At 44.6% G+C, this 18281-nt stretch overlaps 1 protein-coding gene across 2 annotated transcripts in view; it reads left to right on the forward strand.

The window, feature by feature from the left end:
- The window catches only part of SEPSECS (Sep (O-phosphoserine) tRNA:Sec (selenocysteine) tRNA synthase), a 40753-nt gene extending 28847 nt beyond the window's left edge, over positions 1-11906 (forward strand). Inside the window, exons 9-12 of one of the 2 annotated variants that reach the window (XM_083458364.1) lie at positions 7259-7352; positions 7902-7992; positions 10015-10042; positions 10807-11906. In XM_083458364.1, the coding sequence (XP_083314490.1) occupies positions 7259-7352; positions 7902-7992; positions 10015-10042; positions 10807-10878 (285 nt within the window). In that variant the 3' untranslated portion in view covers positions 10879-11906. Of the gene's footprint in view, positions 1-7258; positions 7353-7901; positions 7993-10014 lie in introns of both variants that reach the window. The other variant, XM_083458363.1, reaches the window with a different exon arrangement.
- The last annotated feature ends 6375 nt before the right edge of the window (positions 11907-18281 follow it).

Here is an 18281-nt window from a genome sequence, read left to right on the forward strand (position 1 = left end):
AGCAGTGGCGTAGCGTGGGTTGTCAGCACCCGGGGCAAGGCAAGTAATTTGCGCCCCCTAACCTGTGGATTTTCGCACTCGGGCAGAGAGCTGCGAGTGCGAACGCGCCCCCCCCCCAGATGTTGCGCCCGGTGCGGCCGCCCCCCCCCCGCACCCCCCACGCTACGCCACTGGAAAAGAGAGCTGGATGTGAATGCAGCATGCAGTGGACAAGTCTTGCAGTTGAGATGCCATCACCTTGTGATAAATGAGGCTGCAACAAGGCCTAATAAGATCAATAGGGGATGATTTCCCTTATTGATTCCTAGCTAAAAATAATCAAACAGGTCCACAAGCACAGTCTCAGTGCAACAACCAGCCCTGCGCAGGGGGAAAAGAACTGTGAGTGTTGTGATGCACTTGAAGTTGCAGAGACACTATTTGGTCAACAACCCATTAATCACACCGCAACATCTTTAGACTCTAGGCAACCCAAAAACGACAATTGGAAGTACAATTTTAATTTGGCATCCCCGCTGTGTGTCTCGCTCATAATAGAATCTCCTAAATTTGTTCCTAACTTTGTAAAACTAGTAAAACGAGACCCAGCTATATGCTGCCCTTTCTTGGACTGCAACACTTCAGGGAATGTGTTTATATGTGGGAGAGGGTGCTTAATAGAGTGGTTCTCAAGCATTGGGATTTTTTAAAGGGTCTGTTCTGGGAGTATTTGTAGGCTAACAAAACTTGGGACATCAAAATGCAACTGGGACCTAGAGGAAGAAGAAGAAAACAAAATGGTAGCCAGATTATATTTGCAAGGTTTCCTCTGCTTTAACTGAAGTGCATTTGTGGAAATCTGACGAATCTCTAATAATTGACCTGAATTGGCAGTACATCAGCAAATACTATATCATTGCTTTCCCCCACTCTAGCGTGATGTGGGAGATTTTCTGATTTGCTGATGTAAGGGATTCTTGACAAATGCATGTTACTTCAGTTCTCGCATCTCTGAACTCTTGAATATTTAATATATTATTTTATTGTTTTGCAAGCTTAGAGCTATTCTCGTGTTAGGCAGAAACAAAGTGACTCGCTGCTACCTAAAATAGAAACCTCTCTAATTCATGCCTAAGACGCCTGTGCCATTGTGCGGTTGCTTTGTGTAAGCAAAACACACAAAAATCCAACCTGTGGCCTGCAGACAAATGGTTGAACGTGACATGTGGTGCTGCCTCCTCATTTGCTGCTGCAATAAGAATGTCAAGATATACAGTGTCTAGGTCGGTAGTTTCTTAGCAGTGCATGTCACAAGATATAAATTAGATAAGCGCCATGAGAATCTAGAGTACCCCACATGCATGCATATACGAAAGAAGCCACTCTTTACATCACTGCATGATTCACTGCTCTGATCTTAACTCCTCCCAAAGTCTCTCTCTCTCTCTCTCTCTCTCTCTCTCTCTCTCTCTGTGTGTATGTGTGTGTGTGTGTGTGTTGGGATGTAAGGAAAGCTGATGTCAATTTTGCTCTGACCGCATCAGATGGGATGGGATCTGTCAGTCACTCCTGCTGAAAATGCATGGCAGATTTCGCCACCATACTCAGAGGAGGCTGCCTATTTCTTCTCTGCATGAGTCATTGTACAGAGTTTGCTTCCTTCGAGCCAGGAGGGAGGCCCAGGCAGATCAGTGACTCGTGTTGAAGAAGCAGGGAGGGAAGGGCAATATGTTCTTACTCTTACATGTTAAAGGTAGTCGGAGAAGAGGGAAATACGCGCCAGTCTTTAATACAGAAATGTTGAGACTAGTCTGGCCAGAAATTTGAGGCGCAGTGGTCTAGGTACCAGCAGGAACAGCTAATTTGCAATTGTTCTAGTAAAGTCCCATAGTGGCACCTTGGCATAAAATTAAGTGAAATTCCTAATGATTCTTCACAAATATACTATTAAAAATGAAAACAATGGTACTGTTCCAGTCCACATGCACACAGGTTTCAAAAGTCAGTCTATACTTCTATAAAGTTGAGGGTTAGATTCATAGCGTCAGTGCTTAGGGTTTTATTGAATGTAGAGCTGTGGCTAAGGTTCTGTCGGCATAAGGATTTTGCTTGTTCAATGAACCTTTCTACTCACACCATCCCAAAAAACTATTCTGTTCTGGTGTTTTCTCAAACCTTCCAAAGAATATCTGGGGACAGCATAGAGTGCACTTGAAGAGAGGAGGAAAAAAGTCTCATTACACTAGCAGGAATTAATGTGCTGGCTTCTGCCAGTGCAGCGGTTCAGCTGAATATGGACCACAGGTACTAAGGTTCATTTTGAATTGCCTGGAACCACAAATAATTTGGCTTTGGTAGATGACAAAGCTCAATGACGACCATATATCCTTAAAAATGTCACTCATTTGTTATTGCTTTAGTTAATATAACGAATAAAGAATTAGATGCTAACAATTTTGGTGAAGAAGCAAATCTAAGCCATATATTTTCACTGAAAAAGTAGTTCTACTCCATAAGCATTATTTTCTAAATGTTGTGAATCAGTTTCTTGTTTCAGATTTCTTGTAGAAATAAGAACTATCACCTTGCTTTTCTTTTTTGTTTAGTGTACTTTGAATGTGTGTGTTCCTGAATGGTAAAATTTAATAGTGGTGGTTTATTGCCTTTTGCTCTGTGAAAGCTGAGGCACAGCTATTATGTTCTCAGCAGGAGCTATTTATAGCTTGACATTGAGTGCTCTTTTCTATATTGGTTCCACTACACCTACTCAAAAAAAGAAGCCAGGCTATTAAAAAAAAATCAGAATAATTTGCTCCCTTTTCTTGCCTTATCCTCATGTCAAATCTTATGGCAGGTTATTTGAGCTCGCATCAATAAAGAGCCTAGCCAGTGTCTTGCAGAGGGGAGGTTAATCTCTGCAGCAGAACCTGATAGCTCGGCCCAGATTTCTCCTTCCTCTGCATGACGCAAAGGAACATGTTTCATGCTCCCCACCTCCGTGAACGATTAATGGATCCATGACAGCCTTTTGCAAGGCCAGAGAAAGTACTGGAGGCTTTCGGTGCTTTTGTAATACTGTTGACAAATAAACAGGCTGCCTAGGGGCTAGGGAGTGTTTGCCCTAAGGCAGCACCCATCCCCTAAAACGGCTATCCACCCTTCTCCCATCCCAGTGATAACCACCCATTGAGCTCCACTGCTGAGCAGATAGTTGAATGCAGGTATTGCTAGCCCACCTAGCCTTACCCACTGTACTGCACTGCCTATCTTAGTAGTTTCATGCAACATTGGTGCAATGGGGGAGCTGTGTTGTGCTTTTCAGCAGGTTTTTCTGTCAATAATCTGTCTTGTCTGGTTGAGATGATGGAGGATCCAGTCTCCCCATTTGGCTGTGTGGAATAGTCCTTTCACACCTGCACAGGTGGAGAAAGATCATTTCCTTCCAGCAGCCACTATTATGGTAGTGGTGGGGCGATACTTGGAAAGGAAGCAGAAAATGCCCTATGGGTAAGTAAAGCGCCTGTGCATTGCTCTTTGGATCCCAACCATTCATTTGCTGGGGGTTTTTTTTTCCAAGCTCCACTTAAGATTTTGGAAAGTCTAGTTAGATGAAACACTAAACCATGTCCACCACATTCACTATTAAGTAAATGATTGCAGATGAAAGAAAAAGAAAGCCTCACATGTCTTTGTCTGCCCACTGGGAACTTCCATTCACACAAATCAAGCACAGGCCAAACAGCACTGCTCCAGAAGCTTATTATATATTAAAATGTATGCCCCTTTATGGAACCTTCAGGCCCCATAAAGCAGTATACAATTATATTAAAGAATGGAACAAGCGCAACATAATTAAAAGGATCAGTACAATTAAACTGCAATCAGCAGAAAAGCCGCATGACATGTAACCATGCAGAGAAAACAAGTTATTTTAGACCAGTGCTTTTTTTCTGGGCGGTGGGACGCAGGGGTACGCATACCCCTAAACATTTTGTGAATCTAAGTTTGGCCTCATTGAGGGGCAGTATTTCAATGAGTAGGAAAATGAGAGTACCCCTGAACATTTCTTTTAGGAAAAAAACACTGATTTAGACTAGAGGCCCACCAGTCTTGAAAAGGTTAGTGGCAAAGAGGTTAGACCTGCCTCTCAAGGGATCTATTTCCAGAATCTAAGCGTCACAACAGCAAAGCCCGGCCCCACTTACCTGCCACCCAGAGTTTAGATCATGGGTAGGCAAACTAAGGCCTGGGGGCTGGATTCGGCCCAATCGCCTTCTAAATCCAGCCCGTGGACAGTCCAGGAATCAGCGTGTTTTTACATGAGTAGAATGTGCCCTTTTATTTAAAATGCATCTCTGGGTTATTTGTGGGGCTTGCCTAGTGTTTTTACACGAGTAGAATGTGTCCTTTTATTTAAAATGCATCTCTGGGTTATTTGTGGCCTGCCTGGTATTTTTACATGAGTAGAATATGTGCTTTTATTTAGAATGCATCTCTGGGTTATTTGTGGGACAAAGGAATTTGTGTTTTGTTTTGTTTTTTCCAAAATAGAGTCTGGCTCCCCACCAGGTCTGAGGGACAGTGGACCAGCCCCCTGCTGAAAAAGTTTGCTGACCCCTGCACTAAACCATGGTTGGCATTATGAACATGCAGCAGGCACAAGACTCTGGCTTCCGTTTTGTGGTCCATTGGTTTGCCACTTCATCTAGATAGGCAAACTTTGCCACAAAAAGCGATTAGAAGTTTCTAATCTTGGCACGAAAAAGGAATGGAAAGGGAAGGGAAGAGCAGGTGACCCCAAAGCTCATTCTCATACTGCCAAACCATGGCTTCTCAGTACATCAGAGTAGCATATGGTTCTGTTCTAACAAAGAGTCAGCTAAATTCTCCTGAAAATAACTCACTCGAAATGTCTACTCACTCAAACTGTGTAACATGGGGCACACACACATTTGAGACATCTGTTTTCTTTTGTGTGAAAACTGCAATTTGTGAATATCTCTGGGTTACTGGTTGTTGAAATCCATACTCAGTTATACTCGTTTAAGAGCTGTGGATATGCCACACATTTTGGAGGTAACTTTTTTTGTTTTTTCCTCAAACGCTGCTGATCTAGCATAAAGCATTGTTTTACTTGGCTTTTTAATCTAATCTCTTCACTTCCCCCATTGGAAATTTAGCTGGCATTTTAGTGCTTAAGTTGTTCAATACTCTTCTAGTATGATAAGATCCTTTTGTGTCTTGAGTTAAATATAGCACTCGCAATGCAGAAAAATCAATGGAATTCAGTTACATTTCTCTTAAGTAAAACTTGTGTTTAAAGTCCTCGTAAATTCCTCACAGAGTAGCCAGATTTTCTAATAGAGGTTAGATACGGATTTGGCCTCACAAAAACTATTGCCGAATACATGGCACTACTAATTTATTGTACGGTAAACTGCTTAGTTAGCTGCTCGTAAGATCTAGACGCGTATTAAAATGGGGGGGAAATAATTCTGAAAGGCAGATCATTTAATAAATCACGGGTGTTTACTGTTTCGTTCCCCCTTGTTTCACCATGTCACTTCAGTCAAGCCAGCCACAATTAATTAATAGCTTTAACGTCCTGGTTTTAAATTAGCTGGTTTTACTGCTGCAAAAAGCTCCTAAAAGCTCAGCTCTGAAAGCTGCTTTGTTTGGGCTTCCTTGTGGTAGTCTTGCTTGGGGGATTAGCCAAGGGGTGAATATTTTTGCCAAATCCACTATCCACGGCGTGTATATTGTTCCTTGGCTTTTGTGAGGAGTGGGACATGGGTTGCTCTTCAATCCTCATAACATTGGATCTGCGAGAGGTGGCTGGTCTAATCCTTGCCCTGCCTCCGAAACTTTTCATGCCACTACACTGACTGAGAAATTACCATATTTTTCGCCCTATAGGACGCACTTTTTCCCCTCCAAAAATGAAGGGGAAATGTGTGTGCGTCCTATGGGGCGAATGCAGGCTTTCGCTGAAGCCTGGAGAGCGAGAGGGGTCGGTGCGCACCGACCCCTCTCGCTCTCCAGGCTTCAGGAAGCTATCTGCAAGCCTTGGGAGCCCGCGGGAGTTCCCGCCAGGCTCCCAAGGCTTGCAGACAGCAGCCTGCAGCCCGAAACCTGGGGAGCGCAGCGGAGCGCGCCCCGGGCTTTGGGCAGATATCCACAAGCCTGGGGAGACCGGCGGGAGTTCCCGCCAGGCTCCCAAGGCTTGCGGATAGCAGCCTGTTCTGGGGTCGGGGGAAGCTTGGGCTTCCCCTGCCCCAGCCCTGTGCCTGGGGGGGGGGGGGATAATTTTTTTTCTTTATTCCCCCCCCCCAAAAAAAAAACATCTAGGTGCACCTTATGGGCCAATGCACCCTATAGGGCGCCCCCCCAAAAACTAGGTGCACCCTATGGGCCGGTGGCCCTATAAGGTGAAAAATACGGTAATTTGATTGGAACTCAGGACTCATCCAGACTTCCTTTTGTGCTGTGTTTCTAGGCACAAGTCTGTGTCCTAGTGTTTTTTTTTCTTTTCTTTTATTGTGACTTGGGCCAGTCACACTTCTCTGAAGTCTCTCAGCCCCACTCACCTCACAGAGTGTTTGTTGTGGGGGAGGAAGGGAAAGGAGAATGTTAGCCGCTTTGAGACTCCTTAAAGGGAGTGAAAGGCGGGATATCAAATCCAAACTCTTCTTCTTCTTCTTCCTGGTGCTTTCCCCAGGAAAATCCGTGTTTTGCTGCTGAATCGGAGCACACAGCAATGGGGTTTTCTGCCATTTGCTCTGATTCAGTGGTAAAACACAGATTTCCCAGGGGGGAAAGCACCTACTTTGGGATACAAGCTTTATCTGGGACCAACTAAGTTTCCCTGGTCTTTGGCTACATCCTTCCAGCTGGTCCCTGTGAAATAATAATAATTTAATAATTTATTATTTATACCCCGCCCATCTGGCTGAGTTTCCCCAGCCACTCTGGGCGGCTTCCAATCGAGTGTTAAAACCAATGCAGCATTAAATATTAAAAACTAATAATAATAATAATAATAATTCCTGCAAAAAGATGGAGGAAGACACTGCTGTTAGTTTCCTCAATGCTGTTTAATTAGCCAGCAGCCCCTGGTCTTTGGCGACCTCAAACCTGCTGGCTGCTGTTTTTGTTTTAACGGATTAATCTAAATATTAAGTAGGAAATACTGGGTGGCAAACGTGAAGACACAAATTTCCGGTGAAGAATAGCCAAAAAAAGAACTAAAAGCAGTTGATCCCCCTTCTCTTCCCCCTAGGAAATGTTTTCCTACCTTTCGGAGAATGTGAAGAAATTAGCGGAAGCTTACAACGAGAGGCTGCTGGAAACACCTCACAACCCCATCTCCTTAGGTAATTAGAGTATTGTGGGATGGTTGCATCTGCAGAGAAGAAATCTGCGGTGTAATAAAGCAGAGGGTGATTATATCGTGGCAAATGTGGTTTGTGACTTTTGCTTCTGAACTGTCCAGGGAAGGTTTCGTTGTTCTTGTTAATGGGAATCACAGTGGTACCTCGGGTTACAGACGCTTCAAATTACAGACTCCGCTAACCCAGAAATAGTACCTCGGATTAAGAACTTTGCTTCAGGGTGAGAACAGAAATCGTGTGGCAGCAGTGGGAGGCCCCATTAGCTAAAGTGGTACCTCAGGTTAAGAACAGTTTCAGGTTAAGAATGGACCTCCGGAATGAATTAAGTACTTAACCCGAGGTACTACTGTATAGAAATGCTGGAAATAAATAAATAGGCTGATACCCCCCTAAATGAATGGGACATTTAGGCATCCCACTCACTCACTCACTCACTCACACACACACCACTTTTTCAAAACTTTCTACTAATATTTGTTGTAGAAAGGAATTATTATAAATTACAATAACCTTGTTAACTTGTATTTTCAGCTATGTCACTCAGAGAGCTAGATAAACAAAGTGGGACAGCTGTCACGCAGCTTGGATCTATGCTTTTCACCAGACAAGTGTCTGGCGCAAGGTAAGTACTTCCGTTAACGCCTCCTATTCAAAAACGCATTGAAGCAAATTTTCCGGGAGCAAGTCTCACTTCAGTTGGAGCCAGTCTCAAAACTGACCCAAAAGATGTGCAGAGGTTGGCAGGTCAGAGCTTGCATGCAACTTGGTTCTGTGCATGTTTACTCTGAAGCAAATCCCACTGATTTCAGTGGCACTCACTCCCAGGTGAGGGCAGCTGGAACCCAAACCTCCCTTATGTGGGGCAGAAAGTCGCAAAGTGCGGCATTCCAAGGGCAGGGCTGAGCTGGCCCTGGACCAACTGGATCCCAAGTTGGTTTCACAGCCAATGACTGCCAGCATTGGTGGTTGAGAGTCTGGATTGGGCCCTTAGTAGGTTTCCTTTCCTTTTGTTGTTGTTTAGTCGTGTCCGACTCTTCGTGACCCCATGGACCAGAGCACGCCAGGCACTCCTGTCTTCCACTGTCTCCCGCAGTTTGGTCAAACTCATGTTAGTAGCTTCTAGAACACTGTCCAACCATCTCATCCTCTGTCGTCCCCTTCTCCTTGTGCCCTCCATCTTTCCCAACACCAGGGTCTTTTCCAGGGAGTCTTCTCTTCTCATGAGGTGGCCAAAGTATTGGAGCCTCAGCTTCAGGATCTGTCTTTCCAGTGAGCACTCTGGGCTGATTTCCTTCAGAATGGATAGGTTTGATCTTCTTGCAGTCCATGGGACTCTCAAGAGTCTCCTCCAGCACCAGAATTCAAAAGCATCAATTCTTCGGCAATCAGCCTTCTTTATGGTCCAGCTCTCACTTCCATACATCTCTACTGGGAAAACCATAGCTTTAACTATGACTAACTGACCTTTGTCAGCAAGGTGATGTCGCTGCTTTTTAAGATGCTGTCTAGGTTTGTCATTGCTTTTCTCCCAAGAAGCAGGCATCTTTTAATTTTGTGACTGCTGTCACCATCTGCAGTGATCATGGAGCCCAAGAAAGTAAAATCTCTCACTGCCTCCATTTCTTCCCCTTCTATTTGCCAGGAGGTGATGGGCCCAGTGGCCATGATCTTAGGTTTTTTGATTTTGAGCTTCAGACCCTATTTTGCACTCTCCTCTTTCACCCTCATTAAAAGGTTCTTTAATTCCTCCTCACTTTCTGCCATCAAGGTTGTGTCATCTACATATCTGAGATTGCTGAAATTTCTTCTGGCAATCTTAATTCCGCCTTGGGATTCATCCAGCCCAGCCTTTCACATGATGAATTCTGCATATAAGTTAAATAAGCAGGGAGACAATATACAGCCTTGCCGTACTCCTTTCCCAATTTTGAACCAATCAGTTGTTCCATATTCAGTTCTAACTGTAGCTTCTTGTCCCACATAGAGATTTCTCAGGAGACAGATGAGGTGATCAGGCACTCCCATTTCTTTAAGAACTTGCCATAGTTTGCTGTGGTCGACACAGTCAAAGGCTTTTGCATAGTCAAGCAGAAGTAGATGTCTTTCTGGAACTCTCTAGCTTCCTCCATAATCCAGCGCATGTTTGCAATTTGGTCTCTGGTTCCTCTGCCCCTTCGAAATCCAGCTTGCACTTCTGGAAGTTCTTGGTCCACATACTGCTTATGCCTGCCTTGTGGAATTTTAAGCATAACCTTGCTGGCGTGTGAAATGAGTGCAGTTGTGCGGTAGTTGGAGCATTCTTTGGCGCTACCCTTCTTTGGAATTGGGATGTAGACTGACCTTCTCCAATCCTCTGGCCACTGCTGAGTTTTCCAAATTTGCTGGCATATTGAGTGTAGCACCTTAACAGCATCATCTTTTAAAATTTTAAATAGTTCAGCTGGAATATCATCACTTCCACTGGCCTTGTTATTAGCAGTGCTTTCTAAAGCCCATTTGACTTCACTCTCCAGGATGTCTGGGCTCTTTCCTTTAAGTCACCATAATTACCACTGAAAAGTTCAACAAGTTAGGTTGTTCTGTGTGTTTTTTTCTGGGTGTATTTCTGTATGTAACTTTTCTTCCTTTCCCCCTCCCCTTTCAGGGTCGTTCCCCTTGGGTCTCAGCAAACAGTGAGTGGTTACACTTTCAAAGGCTTCATGGCCCATACAAACAAATACCACTGTGCCTACCTCAATGCTGCTTCAGCCATAGGAATGACGAAAGAAGATGTCGACGTGTTCTTGAAAAGACTTGATAAGTGCTTGAAGGCTCTAAGCAAAGGAAAGAACGATGAAAAAGGTCCCCCAGCACTGAATGAAGAAGTGGCCTCCGGTATGGAAAAGTGCAATTTAGTCGAAGAAGATGACCAAAAATAGCATAAGGAAGATGCTTCCCAACTTAGGATGTTCAGCATTTATATCAGGGTCATGTCATGCAGCCTGCAGTAAAATTAATGGGGGGGGGGGGAATATCCAAAATATAAGTGATGCATTAATTCCATTTAAATGAATGGAAGGTGTTCAAGTGCGCCATTGGTGCTGTTGTGCAGCTCCCATTCATTTCAGTGGGTCTTGCACTTTCCTTTTTATGTTTACACATTCGCATTTCCTTGTGAATGATAAATATTGGAGTGTGGCTTTATTTTCACCTAAGAAACCAGTTCATTGGTTAGGGAGTTTCCCTTTCTGTATAACGCAGTTATTCAGTGATAACAGGTTATTCTCTACCTTACGAGCTCCATTTTGCACGTGAGCCAAAACGATTTAACTGAAAAGGGATTTCATTTTTAATTCACCCATATTCCAATAGGCTTTGCTTTTTTTGACTCAACAGACCTCTTACAGAGGGAAGCTTTATGGGTTCCCCTGGGATGGTGCCTTGCGTTCTGTTTTAGAGTTCAGGAGAAGCCAGCATGATGTGCAGAGATTGTTGGACTCTCAACTCCCATCAGCCACAGCCAGCATAGTCAACGGTCAGGGACATGGGAGTTGTACAACAACATCTGGAGGATGCCATATTGACTACCACTGCTGTAGTGCCTCAAAAGGGGGACCATTTCTCCTGTGAGCTGATTTTAATATGTTATTATGCATTGCTGCTTTCCAGGTATTGGATTCCATATTATGACAGTAACACCAAAATGAAATTCTGAAGTCTAGAGTTATCGTCAGATTCAGCTAGCATTCCTTCCACTTCTGGGTTGGCCCCTAGCATTGTAGCACTGCCTACGGTCAGCGAATTTAGAAGGTGATCTCAGTGGTGTGAGATTCAGGCAGAAGGAAATGGTAGCCATGGAAGTTGGGTATAAATCTACCCTTTATGTGCTAAAGAATATATGGCAGTAGCTATTCTTGTTTGTAATCTTGTAACACTATACTACAACTGTCGTATATGTGTGATTGCCATTTATGCATAACGGAGCCAGGATACTCAGTGACTGATTCATAACTGTTGCAGCAACAGTACTGAGTTATTGTGCTATTGGCACATGGGCTGCAATGTTTGTTTCTTGTTCTCTCTCTTGTCAGGAGAAGTCATCTAGATAACATTTGTGTGTTACGCATCTGTATTTTGCGGTCTGGCATTCAAACTTGGTTATATGGAATGTTACGACATACATAACTACACTCTGCCTTATTTGCTGCAACCTTCCTGTTCCATTTTCACTCACACAGCACCCTTAGGTGAGTTTTAAAGTGAAGCATCAACTTTATTATAAGGGAAGCAAGGTAAAAGATGGTGTAGTTCTGCCAGTGAGAACAAGACAGCTTCAAAGGTCACCCACGCACAAGACTCAATACAAGGTTATTATGCATGCTGAAGAACCTCTGAATTCTTTAGACTTAAGAGCTTTAATTCAAATAATTGAGTTTGATTTGTAACGGGTTGCTATAGACATGAGAGTAAGTAATTACTATCAGTGGATGTTCTCAGGTAAATTTAGGTGGGCGCTCTGGTCGTCTTAATTGAATAAATTATAAGTTTTTCCTTGGTTTTTTGTGGTGAATGTTTTCTACCCCTCGCCTTGCCACCCACCAAAACTCACTTTCCCCCGATTTGCGTATCATTTGTGAGAGGATGACTCAAAAGACCTCTTCATTTATGTGTGCAATATCACCATTTCAATTGAGAATCCCGTGCTTAGAGCTGGTGTGCAGCTTTTATGGTAATGTGATAGCTCTTTTATATAAAGTCTCCCATGAGGCAGCTTTCACCATCGTGGAAGCTGATGACATTATGTGACAGCTCACGCTAATTGTGCAATTTTCTTAAGTAGGCAAATTCCCTTTAAGGCTATGAACATTTAGGAACTTTTAGCTTCCCTGCTATTTATATATTCATTTATTAGAGTTATAGTCCACCTTTCCATCGGGCAGCTAAAGGAAGTGTACGTGGTTCTCCTCTTCCTCGTTTAATCCCAACAACAACCCTGAGAGGTAGGTTAGGCTGAGAGGCAGTGACTGGGCTGCATCAATAGGAGTATAGCACCTAGATCAAGGGAAGTAATAGTGCCACTGTATTCTGCTCTGGTCAGACCTCACCTGGAGTACTGTGTCCAGTTCTGGGCACCACAGTTCAAGAAGGACACTGACAAACTGGAACGTGTCCAGAGGAGGGCAACCAAAATGGTCAAAGGCCTGGAAACGATGCCTTATGAGGAACGGCTAAGGGAGCTGGGCATGTTTAGCCTGGAGAAGAGGAGGTTAAGGGGGGATATGATAGCCATGTTCAAATATATAAAAGGATGTCACATAGAGGAGGGAGAAAGGTTGTTTTCTGCTGCTCCAGAGAAGCGGACACGGAGCAATGGATCCAAACTACAAGAAAGAAGATTCCACCTAAACATTAGGAAGAACTTCCTGACAGTAGGAGCTGTTTGACAGTGGAATTTGCTGCCAAGGAGTGTGGTGGAGTCTCCTTCTTTGGAGGTCTTTAAGCAGAGGCTTGACAACCATATGTCAGGAGTGCTCTGATGGTGTTTCCTGCTTGGCAGGGGGTTGGACTCGATGGCCCTTGTGGTCTCTTCCAACTCTAGGATTCTATGATTCTATGGTCACCCAGTAATCTTCTTGGCTGAGTGGAGATTTGAACGCTGGTCTCCTAGGCCCTAGTCTGACACTCATCCACTACACCATACTGCTCTTTAAGCTAGATAGAGCAATATTCCCCAACCTGGGAGCCTTCATATATTTTGGAATGCAACTCCCATTAGCCCTGATTTTTGGCTGTTCCTGATGGGAACTGGAGGGCTATAAAAACGATGACTGGTGTGGAGAGCTGGAACAACTTCTGGAAAACGTTGGTTCTCCCACCGAAGCTGATAAATGGTTGGGTTAAATTCATGGAGGGTAGTTGCATCTATACCTAATAATCAAATTGCCAGGTGTTTTATTCTTCATGTTGTGCTAAGGAGCTTTCCAGGGACATCCAATGGCTAGCCATAGTTGGAAATGAGTGAGTTGGATAGATCTCAGTCTGCTCAAGTAAGGTGATTCTTATTGTCCCTAACCTAATGCACCACTCCCAACCCCAGGCCACCTGAACTGTGTCAGATTGCCAGGGCTGGCTCCAGCAGTAGCAGATGGTTGCCTGTGTTGCTGCTCTATACTGGGGTGCAGAAGTGGAGATGCGAGGTCAGCAAATGACAAATGCGCCAGCCCTTCTGGATCGATCCTACATATTAATTTATTTTTCCATAAAATTTATATACCACTTGGTTGTGGACAAAAACTCAGAGCGGTTTACAAAAGATAAAACAGTAAAATCAGGGGAAATTTACAACCCTACTTTGAAATATACAAAAGTTAAAATACAAACAAACAGCTCAAATTTCTAAGCGTGTGGGTCGGCTTGTCTACACAGGAAACTTTTTTATCAGGTGCCTGAAAGGCTATGGGACACGGGTGGCGCTGTGGGTTAAACCACTGAGCCTAGGACTTGCCGATCAGAAGGTTGGCAGTTCAATTCCCCGCGACAGGGTGAGCTCCTGTTGCTCGGTCCCTGCTCCTGCCAACCTAGCAGTTCGAAAGCACATCAAAGTGCAAGTAGATAAATAGGTACCACTCTGGCGGGAAGGTAAACGGTGTTTCCGTGTGCTGCTCTGGTTCTCCAGAAGCAGCTTAGTCATGCTGGCCACATGACCCGGAAGCTGTCTGCGGACAAATGCTGGCTCCCTCGGCCAATAAAGCGAGATGAGTGCCGCAACCCCAGAGTCGGTCACAACTGGACCTATAGGTCAGGGGTCCCATTACCTTTAAAAGGCTGCAGTGAAGACACCTGTTTGATCTCAAGAGTCAGGGAGTTTCAAAGTGCAGGTGCTGCCACACAAGACAATCGAATTCTTACAAATGTAGAACGGGTATTATGTGGCACTTGTAGGAGTGCCAGTTCTGGCAATAAAAGTGGCCAAGTAGCTACGTGTAGGTCAAGGCGATCTCGTAGGTCAACTGGTCCCAGCTTGTTAGGGGCTTGTATACTAATAGTAACACCTTGAACCTGGCCCAATAGCAAATCAGCAAGAAGTGCAGATCTCTGAGCACAGATGTTATATGTTGGAAAGGCCTTACCCTTGTCAGCAATTGTGCTGCAGCATTCTGCACAAACTGCAGCTTCCGGATCAAGTGTGAGGGAAGCCCACATAGCGTGCATTGCAGCAATCTAGTTTTGAAATGACCAACGCATGATCTACTGTGTCCAGTTCTGGGCACCACAGTTCAAGAAGGACACTGACAAACTGGAACGTGTCCAGAGGAGGGCAACCAAAATGGTCAAAGGCCTGGAAACGATGCCTTATGAGGAACGGCTAAGGGAGCTGGGCATGTTTAGCCTGGAGAAGAGGAGGTTAAGGGGTGATATGATAGCCTTGTTCAAATATATAAAAGGATGTCACATAGAGGAGGGAGAAAGGTTGTTTTCTGCTGCTCCAGAGAAGCGGACATGGAGCAATGGATCCAAACTACAAGAAAGAAGATTCCACCTAAACATTAGGAAGAACTTCCTGACAGTAAGAGCTGTTTGACAGTGGAATTTGCTGCCAAGGAGTGTGGTGGAGTCTCCTTCTTTGGAGGTCTTTAAGCAGAGGCTTGACAACCATATGTCAGGAGTGCTCTGATGGTGTTTCCTGCTTGGCAGGGGGTTGGACTCGATGGCCCTTGTGGTCTCTTCCAACTCTATGATTCTATGATTCTATGATACTGTGGCAAGGCTTTCCCAGTCCAGGAATGGCCACAGCTGTCAAACCAACCGCACTTGGTAAAAGGCATTGATGTCCCTACATTCACAAATGTGAGTCCTCATAGTCCCATGGATTATTGGTCGTAAGGAGGGTGTGGACTGGTGTAACTCCTCCTAGCTAGGGTGGTGTATGTGATGTGATTCCTGGGAGCTTTGGGAGGAGTAGCACCTGAAGAACTCAACTTCCATCTTTATAAAACAACAACAACAATAATAATTTATTATTTATACCCCACCCATCTGGCTGGGTTTCCTCAGTCACTCTGGGCGGCTTCCAACAAAGATTAAAAACACATTAAAATGTCACACATTAAAAACTTCCCTGAACAGGGCTGCCTTCAGATGTCTTCTGAATGTCAGGTAGTTGTTTATCTCTTTGACATCTGATGAGAGGGCATTCCACTGGGTGGGTGCCACTACCGAGAAGGCCCTCTGCCTGCTTCCCTGTAGCTTTGCTTCTCGCAATGAGGGAACCGCCAGAAGGCCCTCAGCGCTGGACCTCAGCGTCAAGTTTCAAGCTATGTAAAGGTTAGAATTTATAATAAAGTAGGTGCCTTAAACCTGTTAAACTCTGATAGGAGATCAAACAACAAGGGTGGCTCCTGGCTGCAGGTCTACAATCTAAAAGGTATGGCACAAAAGAAATGAGAAAGGAATTGGAAAGCAAGCAAATCTAAGCCCCCATTCCTAAAGTTACATTAATTGTTTTTAGGCTACCAGCAGCTCTGTGTGTATGTGGGGGTGCTTTTAGGTGGGATCGCAGTATGGGAGGAAAGGGTTAAGTGTGCTGCAATTCTAATGAAAATAGTGTCCCCCTCGTGCCTGATGAAGACATATTCAGTGTTGCATCTACTTTTGTCCTTATACTGAATAGAAAACCTGGGAATGCAAGGCTTATTCAATGCCAAAAATAATAAAAATGTGCAAACATCTTTCTGGTTTGGGGAAGTTGCTGCAGCACAGAACATTGAGAAGAAATAAAAACCTACCAAATGCAGCAAGCAGCCTTGTGTCAAGGAAGCAAAAAAGGCTGCAAATGTAAAAAGGTTGGCACTGCACCTTAATATATGCAAGCCAAGTGATCTATACTGTGTAATCATCAGTTTTCGCAGAAAGGGATAAAGCCCAGAAGCTTAGCAAATGCTCCCGTTTTACATCAGCATTTACAGTTGGTTGGGTTGCTGTATATTTCTCGAATTTCTACCCTGCTTTTCAGATAAGCTGATTCCAAAACAAAAATAATTCTGATGGGGGTAATCAGGAGAACATGTTTTATTTATTTATAAAAGTTTATACTGCCTATTAAGGGACGCGGGTGGCACTATGGGTTAAACCACAGAGCCTAGGGCTTGCTGATCAGAAGGTCAGCGGTTCAAAAGCACGAAGTGCAAGTAGATAAATAGGTACCGCTCCGGCGGGAAGGTAAACGGCGTTTCCGTGCACTGCTCTCTTGGCCGGCTCTCTTGGCCAGTAAAGCGAGATGAGTGCCGCGACCCCAGAGTCGTCGAAACGGTCAGGGGTCCCTTTACCTTTATACTGCCTATTACAGTCTGTCTCAAGGCAGTGTACAAGTTAAAATGCTAAAATAAAATCTCAGGAATATATATGTAAAATTCTACTGATATCTCCAGGGCCACCATTAATTAATTCCTGGCATTAAATCCCAGAAAAGTGAACAGAGATGCTTTTATCAAACCCTAAAATATCATCAGTATCAGTGTTTAGAAGGGTTCTAAAGGGAAATGGGGGACACAGGTGGCGCTGTGGGTTAAACCACAGAGCCTAGGGCTTGCCGATCGGAAGGTTGGCGGTTCGAATCCCCGTGACGGGGTGAGCTCCCATCGCTCGGTCCCTGCTCCTGCCAACCTAGCAGTTCGAAAGCATGTCAAAGTGCAAGTAGATAAATAGGTACCGCTCCGGCGGGAAGGTAAACGGCGTTTCCGTGTGCTGCTCTGGTTCACCAGAAGCGGCTTAGTCATGCTGGCCACATGACCCGGAAGCTGTACGCCGGCTCCCTCAGCCAATAAAGCGAGATGAGCGCCGCAACCCCAGAGTCGGTCACGACTGGACCTAATGGTCAGGGGTCCCTTTACCTTTAAAGGGAAATGACTCAGAAGAAGAAGAAGAAGAAGAAGAAGAAGAGGAGGAGGAGGAGGAGAGTTTGGATTTGATATCCCGCTTTATCACTACCCGAAGGATTCTCAGAGAGGCTAACATTCTCCTTTCCCTTCTTCCCCCGCAACAAACACACTGTGAGGTGAGTGGAGCTGAAAGACTTCAGAGAAGTGTGACGTTCTGATGATGCATCTTTCCCCAACCTTGGGTCTCCAGATGTTGCTGGTCTCCCAATTCCAGCCAATATGGCCGACGATCAACTCCCACTCCCCTTGCACCTTGTAGCATCTTTAGATGACTATGTACAAAAAAGTGAACGAGTGATCTGACAACAAACTGGGGAGGAGGCCTACGCAGGCCCCAGTTTATATCCAGGAGCAGGGCCGAGTGACGTTTATTGGCCAGTTGGACCATCCCCATGGGATGCTTGCACCTAAGTCTGCCTACAACTGGCAGATCTGCAGGCGGGCTGCGATTCTCCCCAACAGAGTGCCAGATCGTGGACGTGGACTTAGCCTGACCATTGAAGGTAAGTGGACTTCTCTTATTCTGCCTTCCAGAGATGAGCGAGCTTAATAAAAGAATTCAGTGTGAAATGAAAGCCAAGTGAATCAAGGGCCTAAAATTATCCTGGAACTCTTCCTGCATTTTTCTGCTTTTTTTCATCTCATATCAGTCTTTTGGGTCCATAAGCAAACTAGAGAATGGTACATGTTAAGGATGGTTTGTTAACTTAGGACAATCGATGCAGACCCTATGAAGGAAAAAAGGAAAGATGGAGACGAGAATTAGGGATGCCAGCCTTTTACCTAGGAGAGCTTCTGTGTCTAACAAGTAGGATTTCAACAGATTCATTTGCAAGAAGGGGGAAGCTTCACCTGGTGAATTCAGCTTTCAAGATATAGGAGGTCTATCAGATCAAAGTCTTGGCCACTTGCAGAACTCTGACAAATCTGGCCTCCCCTTCCCAAAATATTTATTTCATGGTCTCTTGTGTATGCACAGCCATTATCTCCAAAC

Source organism: Podarcis tiliguerta (assembly GCF_965153285.1).
Source record: "Podarcis tiliguerta genome assembly, chromosome: 9".
NCBI classification, from domain to species: domain Eukaryota; kingdom Metazoa; phylum Chordata; class Lepidosauria; order Squamata; family Lacertidae; genus Podarcis; species Podarcis tiliguerta.